Source organism: Lissotriton vulgaris, chromosome 12, assembly GCF_964263255.1.
Source record: "Lissotriton vulgaris chromosome 12, aLisVul1.2, whole genome shotgun sequence".
NCBI lineage: Eukaryota > Metazoa > Chordata > Amphibia > Caudata > Salamandridae > Lissotriton > Lissotriton vulgaris.
The window spans coordinates 459,286,788-459,306,135 of record NC_141700.1 but is presented as its reverse complement, the minus strand read 5'-3'; the positions used below and the strand labels follow the sequence as shown (position 1 = coordinate 459,306,135).

Below are 19,348 nucleotides of genomic sequence, written 5' to 3'. Positions count from 1 at the left end.
TTACCTTTTCTAAACTTGCACTTTCTGCCGTTTTTGTAAAAGATTTAAATTAATCATACAATAAAGAATTTGAAGTTGAAGTTGACTTTCAGGAAATATTTCATGAAAGTAGCACAAGATGTTTCTCAAAATAGTAAAAGCTTTGGATGGGAAACAAGACAACACACGTGCGTCTACACGCTTGAACATTATTTGCTTCACGAGATGTTTGCCCCAGTGGTAACTTCACATGAGTAGTTATTGTGATTTGGCCTGCTCCTGCACATCTATGTTAAAGATTTCCAGGTGTAAACTAAGCCTGTTGTAGCTTTCCAACAGTAGCTCTAGGAGTCTTTGAGAATCAAACAAAAGCTAAAGGGAGTTTACTTTTGACTTCCAGCTGTACTTTTTGAAACAGGCTCAAAAAATGTATTTCATAATGTTAACTTGTTATGTTGTACAGGCATTTTAGGATCTTTGGTCCAGATGTATGAGGCGCAAAATAGGGACTCGCAATTTGCGAGGTGCTATTTTGGATGTACAACAGTGCGTATCACACTATTTGCGATTCCCAATGGGATCGCAAATTGAGAGGCTCATGAATATTAATGAGCCTCTCACAATTTGCGACCCCATTGGGAATGTCAAGCCCACCCAGGAATGGTGGCCTGCTGGTCTCAGCAGACCACCATGTCTGGGACTACTTTTAAATAAAGCAGTTTAAAAAAAAATTGCATTGCGTTTTCCTTAAAGGAAAACGCAATGCATTTAAAAAAGAAAAAAAATGAAATGTTTTCGTTTAATTTCTTAAGGGTAGGTAGTGGTCCCTGGGACCATTGCCTGCCCTTAGCATATTTTCCCTGCATTTGCAAAAGAGAATATGTTTTTATACATGGGCTTGCTCTCGCTATTAGGAAGGGAACGCCCCTTCATAATAGCGAGTCGCAAAACCTATTTAGCGAGTTGCAAATAAATTACGACTCGCTAAATAGGCTTTGTACATGGCCCATGATGTTTTTGCATGTCCAACCGGATTCACAAACCCTTTTGCGCATGCAAAAACGGTCGTACATCAGGCGCTTTATGTGTTGATGTGTTATGTTATACCTGATTTAGACTCAAAGACCCATGTGTATACGACTTAGTATTTTGTTATTTTACTGAGATAAACAAAGTTTGTTTATATTTATATTTTACATGCCCTCATTTCTTTTCATAATCTCATGTACAACGTTTTTAAGCGAGATAGCCTTTTTCCGAACGCAGTGTTAACAGCTGTGTGTGTGCTTTGGAACCACGACGAGTACAGTAAACAAGAACAGGTTCTGACTTCCATGCGGGACAGCATACTCATTAAACCGAGGTCTGATTTCATCCCGCTCGTCACGTTCTCTATAAAACAGAGCGGGGCCTTTCATATGCCACATATTCAAATCCCACAGCAAGCACAGAGTATCAATGGCACTAGACCGCGCCATGAAGATTGTGGCCTTGATGTTTTACGTGTCCATCTTTCATCAGGGTGAGTGAAGCAGACGGTGTGAGGACAATCCTTTGCTCTTTTTTATTCTATTTAGTTGTTTGCAGACAGTGCAACTACAACTTTGCAGATGTCTACATCTGCATTTCGATAGTTCCAACATGTTTGAGCTAACATTGGTTTGGTGGAGGCTCTACATGTGCACCTCCAAAACGTTTGCCTCTCTGTGATTGCGCTGGAATGTTTCCCTTGAAACTAGCATTTTTAGGCCCGACTAAACTACGGGAAGTACTTCCCTGAAACTAGCATTTCGGGTGCCTGGAAGACCTCAAGATATCACGTTTTTAAAATGGTACAATACCAGGGGCAGGGAGAGGACTTCCGGTCCGCCCCTATCAGCCACTAGAATCGGTTTTTCATGCTTTGTCATTGCTTGGTTGGGCTGCCCATCATGGCCATGGCATTTCAGAGATGGTTACTTTGTGTCCCCATTCGGATTTGCAATAGAGCCATCAGGTAGTTCTTTTGTTTAACCACGTATATGACACATAGGCTGTCATTAAAAGCATATGCTTAATATTGAATGTATTAGCCTTTCTGAAACAGTAGCATTGCATTGCTGAATTAGGACTTTTTGGACTAGGAAGTGCTGTTGTATGGCTGTCATAAAAACAGGGCCATTCACTAACTATCTTTGTGCCTTCGCTTTTTTGCGTAGCTGTCATGATACCATGTTTTTGGATTTGCTGCTTTGTTGCTCACAGAGTACAGAAGTGCAGGCAGATAGGCCTTCCAAAAAGAAGCAACAAAAGTACTGATGTTATATCAAAAGAATCATCTCTGCAATATATTGCTGTGTATGCCTTTTTACATCCTTATAATGCAGATTTCATAAGTTGACTCCTTTTCATAAAACTCTACCTTAAGGGTACAGCTTAACAGTGCTGAAGAAGCCTATTCAGCAATGGGCCCTACTCCCAACTTCATTTTGTTGTGACCAAGATGTTGCTCTATTATTGGAACTTTTTTACTAGACTGAGGGCACAACACACAACATCACCCACCGATCGCAAAACATGTTTCATAACAAAAAGACAGATATATGTGACTTGTTCGGTTTCGGCTTAGACGGTTGTATATACTTTGTGGGCTTCAGCCCATCCATAGGCTTCCCATTTGCTGGCTCCATCATTCTCTCCTATTCTTTCTCCCCATGCCATTTGTCCATGGCATGCATATGTCATGCCTCTTCCTGTGTTTAGCACTCCTGAGAGCATGGACCAATTACTACTATCCATTCACTGCTTCGATTTAATGACCATGTTAGGAACTTCATATATTTTTTGTTGAAGAGCCCTCCTGTTTTCACTACCTCTGAGCGCTGTTTCTGTAAACCAGGCAGTAAATCATATTCTTATCTCATGACATTTGCTGAGCATTTCAAGACCAAGATCTAATGTCAGATGCTGTTTTCAGAGGCCCCCTGTTCCGTGCTCCAACCCCCTCCCGCTTCGCTGCTTGTTTCTGTAGAAGGTATCATGTGGACCCTGACCTCTTCAGCACCTTTGAATGGCTCCTCACTGGCCTGCTGCCCCTCCCCTACCAGGGTAGACCCTCCTCCTACGCACCAAGCAGCTGTTGCCATAGACACTGTCCCAAATTAGAGCCTGTGGTTAGACCAATGCTGCTCATTGGCAGCCAGTGTAATCACACCTATTTACTTTTATTATACTTAACTCACTGGCTCTGAAAGCTTAGAGTGCAACCTGAAATGTACAATAACGCATTCTTTAGGCGCACTTTAACACCATAGAGTAGCATTTACAAGACGTGGCTGTCACCAAGCAGGTTTAGCTAGAAAATCAGTTTTATAATTTCTTTGCCTTTCGAAGGCCTCGAAACGGACCTTTAAAACTGACCGCAAACATTTGCTGCAGCAAGATCACACAGGAAATAGTTTACAGTGTTTGCAGCAACTCTACTCTTTCCACTCCATACCCATTAGCTCGGCTAAAAGGCATTTGCAGAGCTAACAAGTGCCGGAGGCGAAACCTATTGGCTTTGCCAACTGCTGTTTTTTGCATTGGTGGACATGATACAATTTCCGACATTTCCTAGTAAGTGTCCAAATATTAGGGATTATGGGTGTTTGCTTCTGGCATTTCAAATAGCAAAGAAACATTATTGTTTATCAGACTGCCAACTAAGTAGCTTAGAGGAAGAACTATTTGGACAGCCAACAAAAAAAAAGCAATTAACCTTCACTATATCCTCAACCACAAATGTACTGTACTATTTACATAGCAGCTATTTAGTTGGTTGCTGAATAAATAGTAGTGATTACATGCTATTTGCCTGAAAAGCAGTCAAGCATCAAACAAACGTCTCCATTTTACCCACTTGCAGGCTAAAATGTAGACTGTGTACTATGTGCCTCAGGTAAAAATCCCTTTTTGCAGTTGCAAAACTTGTGTATCGCAAAAAACAGACAATGCACCCAGAAAATACTATTTTGCAGTGTACAAACCCCTTGTACGGGATTGAAAAGTCTTCTTCATGAAAGTGGCTATGCAACCCATTACAAACCACCAATAGAGGGGTGCCTTTAAGTGGCACCCCCTCCTCTTTGGGTGTCTCACTGGAAGATAGCAATGCTTTCTGTTGGTCCTAGCCCTCTCTTAAGGGTCACCCCCAAACGTTTGATCTTTTTCCCTCAATTTTTTCTGAATTCGTTTTTGTTTGCCTTAGGACTTGGATTCTACATTCAGATCTCCTTTATTAGGCACTACTTTGCCCTGGGAATTCCCTGGTGTTTCCAGTTAATTATACTGGGGCACTCACACTGGACCACATTGACTTGTCTTTTCGCAACCGTTGCTCTATTTGACTTAAGCCCTGATGAAGTTCTCGGTGAGAGAACAAAGCACGTTGGCTGAGCTTAATGTTTCATTAAAACTTGGAAAATATTAATTGGAAAATAAAGACTTTCAAATTACAAGAGTATCTTGGACTTCTTTGCCTGACGCACACCCGTCTGCAGCTGGGCCTTAGGACTGTTGTGCACTTTGCGACTGCCGACCAGTGCTAAAGTGCTTGTGCTTTCTCCATGGTAAGATTGGCTTACACCTGATTGGATTATTTGATTTCGGTATAGGGCTCATGTAGAGTAATATACCGTGTACCAAGGACCTGTACATTAAATTATACTACTGGGTCTGCAGCACTTATTGTGCCACCCATCTGAGGGGCCCCATATAACATGCTATAAGTCTGCCTTTGCAGCCTGAATGCAGCTTTAATCTGCCAATTCAACTTGGCAATATAACCTCCTTGCCACGCCTTAAACTCACCTTTTATTGCACATAAGTGACTTCAGGGTAAGCTCTAGGTAGCCCAGAGGGCAGGGTGCATTGTAATTAAAAGTTTAAACATGTACTTTCAAGTTTTAGATATCCTGGTAGTGAAAAAACCCTAAATTAGGTTTTCCCTATTGTTAGGCCTACCTGTCCCATAGGATAACATTGAGTTCCATTCTTACATTTAATAAGTGCTAACTTTTGATTGTGGACAGATGGATATTTCATGTTTGGCGTCTATGAAATTGTAATTAAAATTCCTCTTTTCAGAGGAAAGTCGGATTTTAAATAACACATTTTGAAAACGCCACTTTTAGAAAGTTGGCATTCTCCTGCTCTTTGTCATTTGGTGGCTGCCGCCTTGCCTAGGTCACATGGCTGGGTGTAGTTGACAGACATTGTGAAGTGCTCCCAGACAATCACATAATAGAAGGATTCGGTGTGCTTGAATGGGTCATCTATTCATAGGGGGAATAGAGCTGGGCACAGCCCAACTTGCAGGTGAATAGGCCGTGCTCTGCCTTCACACAAAGGGCTTGTCACCACTCTGTGGTTCCTGTAGCCAACTTGAAGCCAGAGCAGGGGAGTCAGGAAATTCCAAGAACTTCAAACAGAAATGTCTGTAAACATCTCCTAATTTCTAAGAAGGCATCAGGTATAAAAAAAAATGGCCCTCAGTCCCACTCTTAAGTTCATTTTCTGGACCTGCAGGAGGACTGTAAGAGGACTGCCTGCTGCTGTGGCCTGCTGCATACTCCACAAGACTGTTTTGCTGCACCTGGAAGTACTGCCTTGTTGCCTGAAGCCTGCATTGAACACTCAGAGGCCTGCCCTGCTGTTTGAGCCCTGCTTCTTCACCTGAACCCAGGACTACCTACATGGCTCCAAGGGCTAGTTTGCTGACCTACTATTCATAGCCTCTTGGACATAACATTCTCCAACTATCTTGAACTAACGCCTCAGACTAACTACCATTATTCCTGACCCCAAGTGGTACCCCTAAGGTCCTGTACCCATGGCGTGGCCTCAGTTAAACTCGACTGAGCCCGCTGACATCAAAACCTTGCCACCCATGCCAGTTGCCAACACGGAGTTCTGGAGGTATAGCATTGACCACTTTCAGTGACCGCAAATGCGAATATCCATCCCCAACCATCCACAAGCTTCAACAGGATCTTCACGCAACAGCAACACCCAAGCTGCCAGTGGCAGTTTTTGGCACTATTTCCCCCCATAACTCTAGCTCTACTGATTGGGTTTTTATTGTTTTGGTGTCAAATTTAGTAAAATGTACCTTATTTTTCGAAATTGATGTGAGATTTCTCGTGCCTCTTAGTTAAGCCTGACTGCTTTTTGTGCCTGTCAACCCAGGGTTAACCACAGGTTAATTTAGTAACTTTTTGTGATTCACCATCCCCGAGATTGTGGCTGTTGCTTGACTAGGGTTCACATTCCAGTCAAACAACAACCCAATGTCTCACACTTTGCAACCAGAATTGAAGTCACAAACCATTGAAAATGTTTTAATGCCTCCAAGGACATTAACGGATTCACAAAATGGAAGCTGTCCCTAGTGTGAAGCTGCCCCTTTAGGAACTGTGGGGCATATCAACAAGGGCCTTATCTCCGCTTTTTTGGCTTTAAAAGCCAAAAAAGCATAGATAAAACTATCGCCCTATTCTACAAGTGGGTGCTAACATGCATTAGCGCATGTTAGCATCCGTTTTCCCGACGTCTCGATTTGCATCTCTAATGAGATGCAAAGTGGGCGTCACTGGGCAGTACTGCTTGTAAATTATCGCTGATGTGCACATCACAATATTTACAAGGAGCCCCCACGCATTTTAGCAGACGTTACATTTTTGGCAAAAACCGCGGTTTTCGCCAAAAACTAACTTCTGCTAAAATGCTGACTTACCTATACTTTACATTGGGGGTGGTTTATGCTGATAGGACCACAGGGTCCTATCAGCAAGGTTATTGCCGTTTTCCATGGAACATCGCTGGAAAACCAGCAATGTTCCATGGAAAACACTGCTATCGCTGGAATAATTATCACTGTTGCGCTATGCGTTGTTAATACACTGAGCTTGCATGGTGATAATTTCCAGGGATAGCCGGCGATAAGAAATCTCACGCTAAGCGCGACCAGCGATAATAATCGCTGCCGCTTGATGATATGCCCCTATGTTAGGCATCATTGGAGGGAAAAGGCAATGGTCCAGGGGACTACTCCATGCTCCCCCTGATGTGTTCACAAACAAGAAAGTGACACCTATCCCTTTAGTGGTGAATTGTTTCTATAAAAATAGATTGTTGTTTCTGAAAGCAAATGCAAGTAGGGTGGTCTGCTGTCCCTTGCAAGCCACCATTGCTGAATTAGAATTTATTCACATGATGTCTCAATTTGCAACTTGTCTCATTAATATTCATCAAGCAGGTCATTTTATGATCCCTTTAAGATAGTCATTTTGTTATGTCACCAATTAATTTTATAGGATGCTTTACTAGTTGCATACTAATTCACAAACCAGTGTGCAAAATGCAGATGTCTGTTTGCGATAGAGGTTGCAAGCCACCCAAAGCTCAATCTAGACTCAAGCCAGATGCCTGGATCTGGCTCAGCTCGAAGTCCTCTTGATCACTCAAGATCAAAGTGAGTTGAGCCTTCGTGTGGCTGCTGCCTGCTACTCAATCTTCCACTGCATGTTCCAAGAAATGAAGACAAAGGGACTTGTTAATGAGTGGCTTGTGCCGCTGTGGCATCACTTTTTGTGACGCGTCGGGAGGCAAACCACCCAATCACATGTATGAGGCCACAGAAAGCCCCTTTGTGTGGCTTTGAATGGCCCCATAGATCTGGAGTAAGCACCTAACTATGCTCAACTCTGTGCAAGGGAGGCATTCCATTTGTGTTGCGGTGGGTGTTCTCACGCAACTTCAGAGGTGAGGTTTGTCCTTTAAGTGTGCACCATTCTGCAGCACACAAACAAAGAGGAAAACACCTCCATGGAATGTTTTTTGTGCAGAACGGTTTCTCTTCTTTTACATAAACAATCCTGACAATAACACAGGCACCCTTGCACTGTGGTGTAAGTGTGCCTGCATTGGCGCTAGGCTGCCAAAACCATGCCAGCGCTTTGGGAAAGGGTAGCAATGCACTGTATACCATGAATACAGTGCATTCTTGCCCTTTCACTTTGACATAGGGTAGCGAAGCAAGGTGACTTGCTGTGCTGCCCACCTCCTCATTCCAATAAATGAGGGCCCTTTGATGAAAAATATTTGATATAAAATGGCCAAGAGAGCAACAGATACCCTTCTAGTGACCCAGTGACACAGTGTAAAGTAAGAAACCCTGGCTTCCCTGCTTGGCGTAGGTGAGTGATCCTAGGCAAATGTTATATTTCACCAAGACTACTTTTTGTTTATTTTCACATTTTAGGCAGCCTTCAAGTACTTGCTTTTGGGGTGTAGGCATTACAAAACTATTGTTTTTTGTTTAAGAGAATGTAATGTTGCTCTGACTGTAATACAAACATACTCCACATATATAGGGTACACATACCAATGGACTTGCTTCTTAGCTTACTTGAGGTATTATCAGGACAGCAGGAGTGGGCTCAGGAATGCTGTTTTAATGTTTAATAACATTTTTAAATACATCTCAGTGATTAGCCTTTCCTCTTAGTTCACTAATGGCAATGTCAGGGCGGCAGAAAGTGGGCTCAGCAATACATTTAAGTTAAAGTTTAGAAAAATGTCATAAATATTTCTCAATGCAGTGATGAAGGGCCTGATATCGATCTCAGCGGATCAGTTACTTTATCACAACAGTGACAGATATCCTGCCCTCTGAAATATAAATAATATAATATAAATCCTGTAGGATATAATGGGATTTATAATTCGGCAGACAGGATATTCACCACAGTTATGACAGAGTAACCCGTCCCCCGAGACCTAAATCAGGCCCATAATCAAGGCTGGGCTAAGAACTCTGCTCTGTCACTTAGAATGCAAAGTTCAGCAAAAACTCCACTGGCCGCCGGGGAGCAGAGTATACTGGCGAGGCAGCGCCTACTCCTGTAAAGGAATTAATATTTAGATCTGTTGTGCACTAAGTGTTTGTCTTTGGATTTAAGAGTGCAGTTCTCAACAACAAAACAGAACCTTTACCCTTTGAGTACCACACAACAAAAGCGTCCAGTCTGTTAGCACATTGGCACCTTGTTCGACACAACTGCTGCTTCTTGTTTAGGCATCTCACCCCTTATACCGCCCCATTCAGCATTGAGAGCTCGACAAAATGATTTCATTACCGAGTGTGCAAATTGTAAGCTGTCCCATTGAAGGGCTGCGTTTGATCTGTGTCAGTTTCCTTAAAAAAGTAAATGGACTGTCAGAGACTTTTCTCCACTATTGTAGGGACTTTGAAAATGTTTAAGCAGAGAGTTTACTTTTTAACACCTCTGAACTTGGCGTGCAGGCCTTAATCCAACCTGAATGGGGGCATGCGGAGTGACATTCCACGAGGGCCTAGAGGCAGGGCTTCAAGTGCGAAGGATCTCACCGGTGCTGAGCACCAGCAGTTTTTCAAAGGTGGTCTCCAAAACGGGTCTCTATCGGGCTCTTTTTTGTGCCCTGGCACAGGTGGTCCTTTTTTATCCGGACTGCAGTGACAGCAGACACCTCAATGTGCGCGTGCTTACACTGCTCACTTCTCACTAGTGGAGAAGTTATGGCATGACGTCATGCAAGGTGAGCGTTGTAGGGTAAGGGAAATCCCTTGGCAGGCATATATAGATCACCTTTGAACTGCTTGTTGGTTGCAGAGTCGCTGGCTGGACGTGAGCGACCTCCCAGAGGGAATCTTGTTCCTGTTCTTGTCCTCAACTCCCAAAAGGCTTTCCCGACCTCGCCGGACCCGCTTCGCGGGTCCCGCAGCGCCTTGAAATCTAAGGCTGCTGTCTCTGTGAGGAGCTATCAGCGGAGGCGCGGGCAGGCAGAAGAGCCGGCGGGGCTGCGAGCACAGGCAGGGACTCCAGTCTCCAGGAGCCCCTGCGTGCCCATTGAACACACCTGGGCTGCTCTCCCCGCTGGCCACACCCCCCTTGTCCACCGACCAATACGGATAATACAGATCAGAGCTCCCGCTGCGCGGGAGCGCGCCGGAGGGCGCCGGGACAAGCCTGGGACAAGGGCGGGACCGTCTGTGGCCGTCAGGGGCCGAAGGAGGCCGGGCTGGGCCATATCCCTTACTTTTTTCTTACGACCTCGCTTGAACTGTGATTCTGACTAGGGTGATGCCCTCACCGGCACCACGTGAAACTCCATCAAGGGAGGGGGGAAGCAACACAGGGACGCTGGACAATTATTTTAAATCTGCCAAGGGAGATGCGGGCAAAGAAAACTCTCTGGAGAGACGCAGGGCGGAGCGGCGGCGCTCCATTGAATCCATGAAGAGCAGACCTTTGACTGAGATCATCCCGTATCCTATCTCCCAAGAGGAAGGTACGCCCCCCAATAGCTTAAATCCCCCGACTCTTGAGGATTTCCCCCTCTTACTTCGGGAAATTCCTAGCTCCCCTGGGTTGGTGCCTGGAAAGTCTATAGACACAACTCCTCCCATGACATGTGCCACCCCCGTTAATTTGGTTACCCAAACTCCCCCTTTGCATGTAACTAAGAAAAGTAAGCCGAAACAAAGTGTTGTGGTGGAGTTGCATAGGCCTCCACCTAGCAAACACAGTAGGAAGTCAATGGGGGGGCGGGGGAAAACCAAACTATCCCATCTAGATTTTGGCAAAAAACATATAAACGCACTCCAATCTGGGAAAGATAATGAGATTGTGACTATCGCTCTTCCCTCTAAGGCCCCAAGTTCCAACATAGCTGATACCAATAACGACCCAGTGGTCAATACATCTAATACAAATCCCCCTCTCACATCTATAGGGAGTATAGAATTCCTATTTCGTTCCCTTCTGCAGCCCATTAGCGATAGCCTCAAAAAAGTTGAGATTAGGCTCACTCTACTAGAGACATCTCTTACTACCTTGAACACCTTAGTTAGTAAGCAATCCAAAAATATGGGACCTCATCTCCCCGCAGGAAACCCTCCTAAAATAGGAGCCCCACAGGGTGCCAACAAATTCCCCCCGCAGAGTGTGCCTACTGCCCCCCCCCTGCAGCCACTAATGGCTATTTCAGTCCAGGCACCGCGCAGTAATTCAACCAATAGGCCTTCACAACCAATAGACCCTGTCCCTCAAAGTTCCCAGATGGGGATTAACGATGGCCACCAAGAAGCCGGCAGCGCCCCTTTACTCTCCCCGGGCCGGCCAGCCCCAAAACCACGGAGACCAGATCTGCCTCCAGAAGCTAATAGTCTAACGGTGGTCCTAGCAGGTGCCCCCCATCTAAGATCAGGGGAAAATGAAGACTACCAATCCCTAAAGAAAAAGGTCATTAAATGGCTAAATTGGAACCAACCCCTACCATCGCATTTCAATAATGAGATTATTATGGTTAGAAGGGTCCCTTGGTTAGGGAAGACCAGAAAAACAATAATAGGGGATTGTATTTTGGTAACTTTTAAAGATCCGGGCACTGTTCTGCATATCTGTGAAGGAATAAATAGATCACTGGATTCCACTATTCAGACCCTTCCAGTATCCTTCTTTTTCCCCCCTATTCGCATGCATCATGCTCCACCGCATGATGAATGGATAAGGGTGGAACGTAGACGCAGACACAAGGATTATGTACAACGCCCAAATCTTCAATTGCCGGACACACCCTATTTTCATTTCAACCGTTTCAATTGCTTGAATGGCTTGGATGGGGTTGATTGACTTTCCGCTCACAAGCCAGTGACCCGGGATTGCGGCTCCTGCAGACTTTTCGAGCCATCTACCCCGATTGTTGGTAAAACCCTTGGTCCACTGAACGACCCAGTGTTTCTGGATAATGGCACCAGCAGACTTTCTGATCTATCTGCCCACAATGTTGACATTGCCTCTGGAATATTGAATAACTCAACATTTGTGGAGAACGGCTCCTGTAGACTTTCTGAGCCATCTGCCCCCACTGTTGGTAATGTGTCAAAACTTCCGTTTGCAGTAGAGTCTGGAACCATCTCCTCTAACCCTTCTGGCACGGCAACTGACACCCCTGAACATTTGAGGCTAATTTGCTGGAATGTTGCTGGACTGGCCAATAAACTGGGTGATCCGGACTGGGCAAATTATATCGAGACTGGAGACGTATGTATGTTCCAGGAAACTTGGGCCAGAGAGGACTATGGTCACCAAGGCTACATGTCATTCTTCATTCCAGCGAGGTGGGAAGGCAAAGGCCGTCCGTCAGGGGGGCTCACGACCTGGGTCGCATCTCATCTGGGCTGCGAGGCTACACGGTTGTCGGCTAACTCTGAAGATATCCTTGTGGTTTCATTATCATGGCCCAACCAAGCTAAACTTTTGTTTATTAACATCTATTCTAGGCCAACGGGAATTGCAAAGGAATCACCAACTATAGATGAACTCTCCAACTATATATCTGATCTACCGAGTGATTCATTCTATGTAGTGGGAGGGGATTTTAATTCTCACTTCGAGCCACTCCCCGGCATTCTGGACGGGTTATCATCGGAAGAAGAGGCCAGATGGGCAGTGCCCCTAGTGGAAGCTCCACCTCCGAAGGCTTGGACTCCACTAGCACTACAAATTACAGCCCTCACCCTAAAGTTCGGAATCAGAGCTTGCAACGGGCGAATGAAATCCGACATATCCAGTAAAACCACCTACAATAGACCGGGAAGAGAGTCCCGTCGGGACTATGTCTTGGCCCAAATGGTGAAGTGGCCGACAATCCAGGACTTTAGGGTGATGGAAAGGACCGATAGTGACCACAATGCACTTGAGCTTGACCTTGTCCACCCTGGCCCCCAAGCTCTCGTGACTAACGTGGAAGGGAATAATCCTGCGCTTCTCCTGGACAATAGCAGGAGAAGAATCAGGTGGGAGCACTTGGTTACAAGCAAGAATAAACTCCCCATGCTCTATGATGGGATAACTCCCATCCTAGAAACTGTGGGGAGCTTGGATACCGAGGCAAACAACAAAGACTCCCAGGACAAACGGTACAAGGCGCATGAGGACCTCATAAAAGCTGCGGCACCTCATTTCACCTGTAGTTCACGGAAGCCAAGAGGGGGGCGGCAAGGCAAAACATCATGGTATAACCTAGCATGCAGACGGGCAAAAACAGAACTCCTCAAACTAATCAAGGAGGGTTCAGGGGGGGATAGCCTTAAACAAAGCAGGCGAGCTTACAAGAAACTCGTTGCCCACGCTAAGGCCGAATGGGGGGAAAATCAGTGGGAAGAACTCACCAAGGCCCTAGCGATCCAAAACCAACGCCTGTTTTGGAGGATAGTGAACGGGGGGTCGGGGAATTTACAATCGGCACTAGAGCCTAACATTGCCCCAGGGGTGTGGCAGGCTCACTTCCAGTCCCTATACAGCACTGAGCCGGGAGAATCTCCTGCTGACACTGAGGTGGGCTGGCCGGGCTATGAAGGGGAGCTAATAACGTTGGGCGAGGTCACTGCTGCCATTTCAGGTCTGGCTTCCGGAAAGGCGCCGGGACTGGATGGTTTACCAGGGGATATGTTTAAACAGGAGCCCACTGTTTGGGCCCCTTACCTTGCCGCCCTTTTCAATGGAGTTCTTGGCGGCATGGAAATCCCTAGTACTTGGCTGGGGCAGAGGTGGTCCCCATCTTTAAAAAGGGCTCGCCTCTCCTCCCAGCCAACTACAGACCAATCAGTTTAATAGACGTAGCACAGAAACTGTTTGGTAGGGTTTTGCTGAACCGGCTCCAGGACTGGATGGAGGAGGTGGGCGCCCTTAGTCCCTATCAGGCAGGATTCAGGAAGGGGGTATCCACAGTGGACCAGGTTTTCAGATTAAACCTAATCTATTGGAGGGCAGCAAAATTCGAGGGCGGTAGTCTGTACACAATGTTTGTGGACTTACGGGCCGCCTTCGACCTGGTGCCCAGGGGGAAACTTTGGAGCGTCCTGGCAGAGATGGGCGTTCCCCCGGACATTCTATTGATCTTACAGAGGCTGCACCACAATAATTACGCCCGAGTGAGGTGCGGGAGGTCGGGGGAACTGACCGATAGATTCCCCGTTGGCCGGGGGGTAAGGCAGGGTTGTGTGCTGGCACCGACCCTGTTTTGCCTCTTCGTCAACGGGGTAATCGCCCACCTGAACGCCACTGACTATACTGACGCCCCCAAATTAAATGGCAGCAGGGTGCCCGCAATTATGTTTGCGGACGACACCCTGCTGCTATCCAAAACCCCTATGGGTATACAGAGGATTTTGGATTCCTTTGTGGCCTTCTGGACTGATAGGGGGCTAGAAATTAATGCGGCAAAAACCAAATTCATGGTTTTGAATCCGAGCCAAAAATTGCGGCCAAATCTGCAATTGGGAGCTGTACGGCTCGAGAGAGTAGCCACCTTTGAATACCTTGGTGTGACTCTTAACGAAACCATGACTTGGGGATCCCATCAGAGTAGGGCTAACCTCAAACTCATCCAAACCACTGGAGGCATCGCCCGGATGATGACCGGTTCAACATACCGTCCATTGGGGGCACTAATCCAGATATACAAGGCCCAGGCTAGGGGAGCGATTATGTATGGGGCGGAACTGTGGGGTCACACACCTTGCCGGAGTCTGTCACTAACGGAAAACAAGTTTATAAGACAGATAGCCGCACTCCCGCCCAGCACCCCGCTCCTCCCCTTGAGGCTTGACTTGGGTTTACGACCGTTAGCTGATGAAATAAGCCTGAGACCCATAGCCTTCTGGCGCAGGCTGTGGAGCAGCAATGATCTTGTAGAATACAGGGCGGAACTGGTCGAACTTCTGAATCACCCAAAAGCGCTCAATATCCCCTGGGTCAAAAACATCCAAGTCACTTGCATGGAATTAGGGCTCCCTGATTTATGGACTGAGCCGGCGAATGCCGCACTAAATATCTCCAAAAGGTCCCTGGCTAATGTATATCACAAACACAAACTTGCCAGGGCCCAAGCTACCCAGGAAGAAGGGTCCTTATACTCCGTGTTTTTGCAAAGCAAGGATTTGTATAGGTTTGAGAAGGTACTGGATCCTATTTTCCCTGTACTTGCCAGAAAGCTGTTTCTCCAATGGAGATACGGCACACTGCCCTTCCGGTTCTTTACAAGCACCTGGTCATCGGCTCCCACCACAAAGCAGTGTCCGGTTTGTGATGCAACGGAGGAAACCGACTTGCATGTGGCCTTTTTCTGCCCAGCCTACAAGGTAGCAAGAAAATACTGGCTCCTCCCGTTGATAAGGAATATGGGTTGCAGGGAATACGCACCAATGTACAGGATTTTAAAATCTGATGTCTCTGGCCCAACTGTTTTTGCTTTAACAAAATTTCTTATCAATGTCTGGCATACGCGTAACCGTATTTTAAAGGTGTTGGGTCCTTCTTAAATATTTTTTAGATGCATAGTTTGTATAGCATTTTTTAGCACATGCATTTCCAATGGTTTTTATCCTTTTATGAATTGATTATCTGTGATTGTATATGTGTATTGTGTATCTTTTATGGCCAAATGGCCGAAATAAAGATTGGAAATGAAATGATATGAGAACAAAGGTGCCCCCATAAACATTAAAAGGCACAACAAAAACAATTACGTACCTCACATAATGCCACTCTCACTCTAGTATCTCACTTGCAACAAACATTGAGCACTTGTGCACACACATACACACTCTAAATTTTATGAGGAAAATACTACTGACAGAAAGTAGAGTGTTAGATGGGGTCACCGATCCAATTCAAGTAATATTATCACTCGGGCGTGGTCAAGACAGCAGCGAAGCCGATCGAGCTGATGCTCTTGACCAGAGGTCTTCAAACTGGGGGCGTGGAAGGGTTCCCAGGAGGGCCCAAATGCCTCCGCAAGTACACGTAAATGAAGATGGCCTAGAAGCGCAGCGATGTTTATTTGCTGCATTTGCAGGCTGTCTTTATTTACTCTGAAGGCCTTGAACTGAGATCAGAGTGTTGTGGGGCCGAAGGTCAGTAAGTGTGCTGTGAGGTCGGCTGGGCAGTGTCTGGAGTCTTATCTCCGGCACGCCTGAGTTTTTCACAGGTCTTTAAAGACCATTTTGCATATTTACATACCTTTGTAATCTGGTTACAGAGGCTTAGTTTTTTTCCAGTTCCAGTCCCCCATGGCCCCCACTCTGCCTATTTCTTACATTTGTATTTTACATTTACAAAGTAGGGTTGCCAAAAGAAAAATGCCAGCCATGTGTTGTTTAAAGAGCCTGCAAAGACCTCGTCTTGACACAAAATAGGGTTATAAATAAAAAAGTATGTATTCATTTGTAATGTGACTTTTCTGTCTTTGTTCCCTTTAATTATCAGTCATGAATCATTCAAGCTGCCATAGAACACAATTAAAAAAAAATTCTATTTATATATGCTGTTTGAAGTAGGCACAGATAAGTGCTGAAAATACAACTTTAGGAGACTGTTTATTTTTGTACCGTCTACGACATCAAAATAATGAGCTGGTAACCCTAATCTTAAGACTGGAAGTTTGTTGCAGGATCAGCACATTATTTATTTCCTCCACCCTCGATCCCTGACTAATGCTATTATAGCAATAATTTAACTTATATCTGAAACCCTACACCGCCGTCACTAACATGCTGATTTACTTCAAGTGTCTGGCAATGCACACTGCCTTCAGACAACTCACTCCTGCAGCAACATGTTACCTCGCAGTGGAAGGCCCTTTCTAAAGGTTGACTGGTCACCTTTCTATTGATTATTGCTATATGTGGGTGTTAATGTGATAAGTATGAGGAGCAATAAAAGCCAGGACAGTGTTAACAAGTATAAAAATTGTAAAAGAATGCTGTAATGCTATAAAAAAATATGCTATATTATGCAGCATATTTCACCATTGCTGGCTGCAGAAGTTAGTCAACCCTGCTGCATAATTTGGCCTTCTCCTGCTGCATAATTCCAGTGGCCCTCTTTATGGTGCTATGAGGTCCCAGTCTGTGGCAAAAAGCACTGTGAATATGCAAGTCACTATTTTATAACAGTATTTACATACTCTAAGCTAGGTTGCTACAAAATGATGCAGTGATTGAAATAAAACAAGTTCTTACAAAATATACTTTGTAGTAATAAGTTATCAAACTCTATCTAAAGCAGACATTTTTGTAAGTGTCTCCACTATTCCAGATCTCAGCTGAAAACACCCTTACATTACCTCACAAACAGAATAAATCTTTTGCCACCATGAAGCTTTAAGCAGAGGCATTGGAATTATTCAGCAGAAGAGGACCACATTATGCGTTAGGTTTGACTAAATTATGCAACACGAAAAGGTAAATTATATGGCACAATATGCCACATTTTGTGGTTAGCTTTACTTCATTGTTTTGTCATTTTAAATCAAGGCAACATTGTCAGGAAATATTTCACCTCAGTCATTAGTACCAGTTTAACACCCAAATACAGCAGTAAGCAACTACAAGATTACCAGTCAATCTTTGCAAATGGCCTTCCACTGCTCCGGAACACTTTGTCATGCTTAAAGTAACTTTTGTTCTGTTTGAGCTAGAACCAAGTTTTTTTTAATCTGCAGATTACGTAGCAAATGCAGTAAACTGATAACTATGTGGAAAACGCTGCTGCTTCAGAAACTCATAATTCCAGTGGCCCTGGTTTTAAGTGGCTCAATCAATTAATGGCTGGTAAGAAGGCTGGTTTCTTTTTTAACTTTCTGCACTACAACCACACCCGTCGCTTTCAGACAAAGGCACCTCAAAGTCAGTATGAACCATTCTGGGGCAGTTTTTTGTAAAAGGTGAGTCTATGGGGTGGCAGGTAGAAGGCCAGCCGGGTTACATTCAGATGCAGAGCCCTAATCCTCTCGATCTCTGGAGTATCACAGTAATGGTCTAGGAGACAGAGAAAAGGAGCAAGGTTCATAGATATTGTCAAAGAGAAGGCCCAAAATAGAGAGCACTGTATGGGGACTCATTGTTATGTTTAAAGATGGCCAGAGACAGCTGCTTCAGAGAGATACCCCAAAGAAGGACAATATGTGTTTTTTTAAAATGATATTCATTAGTGAAGCTGGTACACCTGCCAAGTGTGTAAGTGGCCACTGCTGTTTATCATTAAGGAAGCAGATGCAGCGTGACTGGTGCCCAGGGATTAGAGGGGCACACTGCATCATAGTTATGACTGTCTACCTTTAAAAAATGGGCATCTGAGTTATTTTCTTTTCAAGCATTAGGACCGAGGTGATGCTCCGTCATGGTGGGGAAGATGTAAAAGAGGCAGAGGAGATAGCCTGCTACTCAGGACTGCAGATATCATTAGTGTAGCAGGTGTAGTTGGATTGGGGATTGGGGTCAAAGAGTGTGAGGGGCTCACAACACCCCAATTATGAGGAGCAGTTTGTTTTGGATAATTTCTGTTTTTGTTTGATGCATTTGATGTTTTATAGTTAGTGCAGTTCATAAGCTATAGAAAATGTATTCCTGAAATCATCTCATAAGCCCTGCTCCCTGCACTCAGCCATGTCCCTCCCGCTCCCCCAATTCTTGCCATCAAGATTTGGAGGGGGGACCGACCTCAAAACATTTTTCCTAGGGTGGGCTCAGAGTAAAAAAGCTTGAAGACCTCTGCTCTAGACCAAGGCGAATCGTCCTAAAGAGAGTAGCATAAGCCCCCATTCAGGCTGGGGCGGGATTCCTACCACTTGCTTGACTACATGGTTCTGCAGGGTATCTGAGCATCGTCCCTGGCATGGGAAGCTGGCAAAAGCAGCAGCGTCTGTGTGATGTGCTGTGTCCCTGGACTGTCATCAGTGAGCAGACCCTCGTGGTGGCTGAGGGATTGAGCTGTGGCAATCAGTGGCACTCTGTGGCATGCTGGACCTGGAAGTTGAGGGCTGGCAAGGACAACTGTGGCCTGGGTGATACACCGCCTCCCATGCTGCTGGTATGTACATGGACCCTCAAAGGTGCTGGGGCAGGCTTGGAGCACCCTGTAGTGTTGTGTGTGGTACTTGAACAATGAACTGGATGTGACCTGTGCATCAAGGACTCATGTGGATGGATACCCCCTGATCTGGCTTTATGTTGCTCACCCAAATGTTTCCTGCTCATTCCAGAGGGTCTGGTGTTTTACAGCCATGCACACTACAGCACATGCTCTGCACATATCTAACAATGTGGGTTCCCATCAAAGGCGGTGAGGAGAGGGCCTACGATGGCCACCAGAACCAGGCAGTAGTATTGGGACCAAATACTGGAAACCCTCAGTGAAGTCAAAGCAGGAGGGGGAGGACAGCACTTTTGGCACCCCCAATACATGACAAATTCCACATCCCCCCACCTGAGAAAGAATGGGACAGTGATATCGGAGAGACTCCT

General features: G+C 45.4%; 1 protein-coding gene across 1 annotated transcript in view; it reads left to right on the top strand.

The window, feature by feature from the left end:
• The first annotated feature begins 1,396 nt into the window (after positions 1 to 1,396).
• The window catches only part of LOC147676774 (uncharacterized), a 347,621-nt gene continuing 329,669 nt past the window's right edge, over positions 1,397 to 19,348 (top strand). Inside the window, exon 1 of the mRNA XM_086945207.1 lies at positions 1,397 to 1,501. Coding sequence (XP_086801333.1) covers positions 1,438 to 1,501 — 64 coding nt within the window. The 5' untranslated portion in view covers positions 1,397 to 1,437. The remainder of the gene's footprint in view (positions 1,502 to 19,348) is intronic.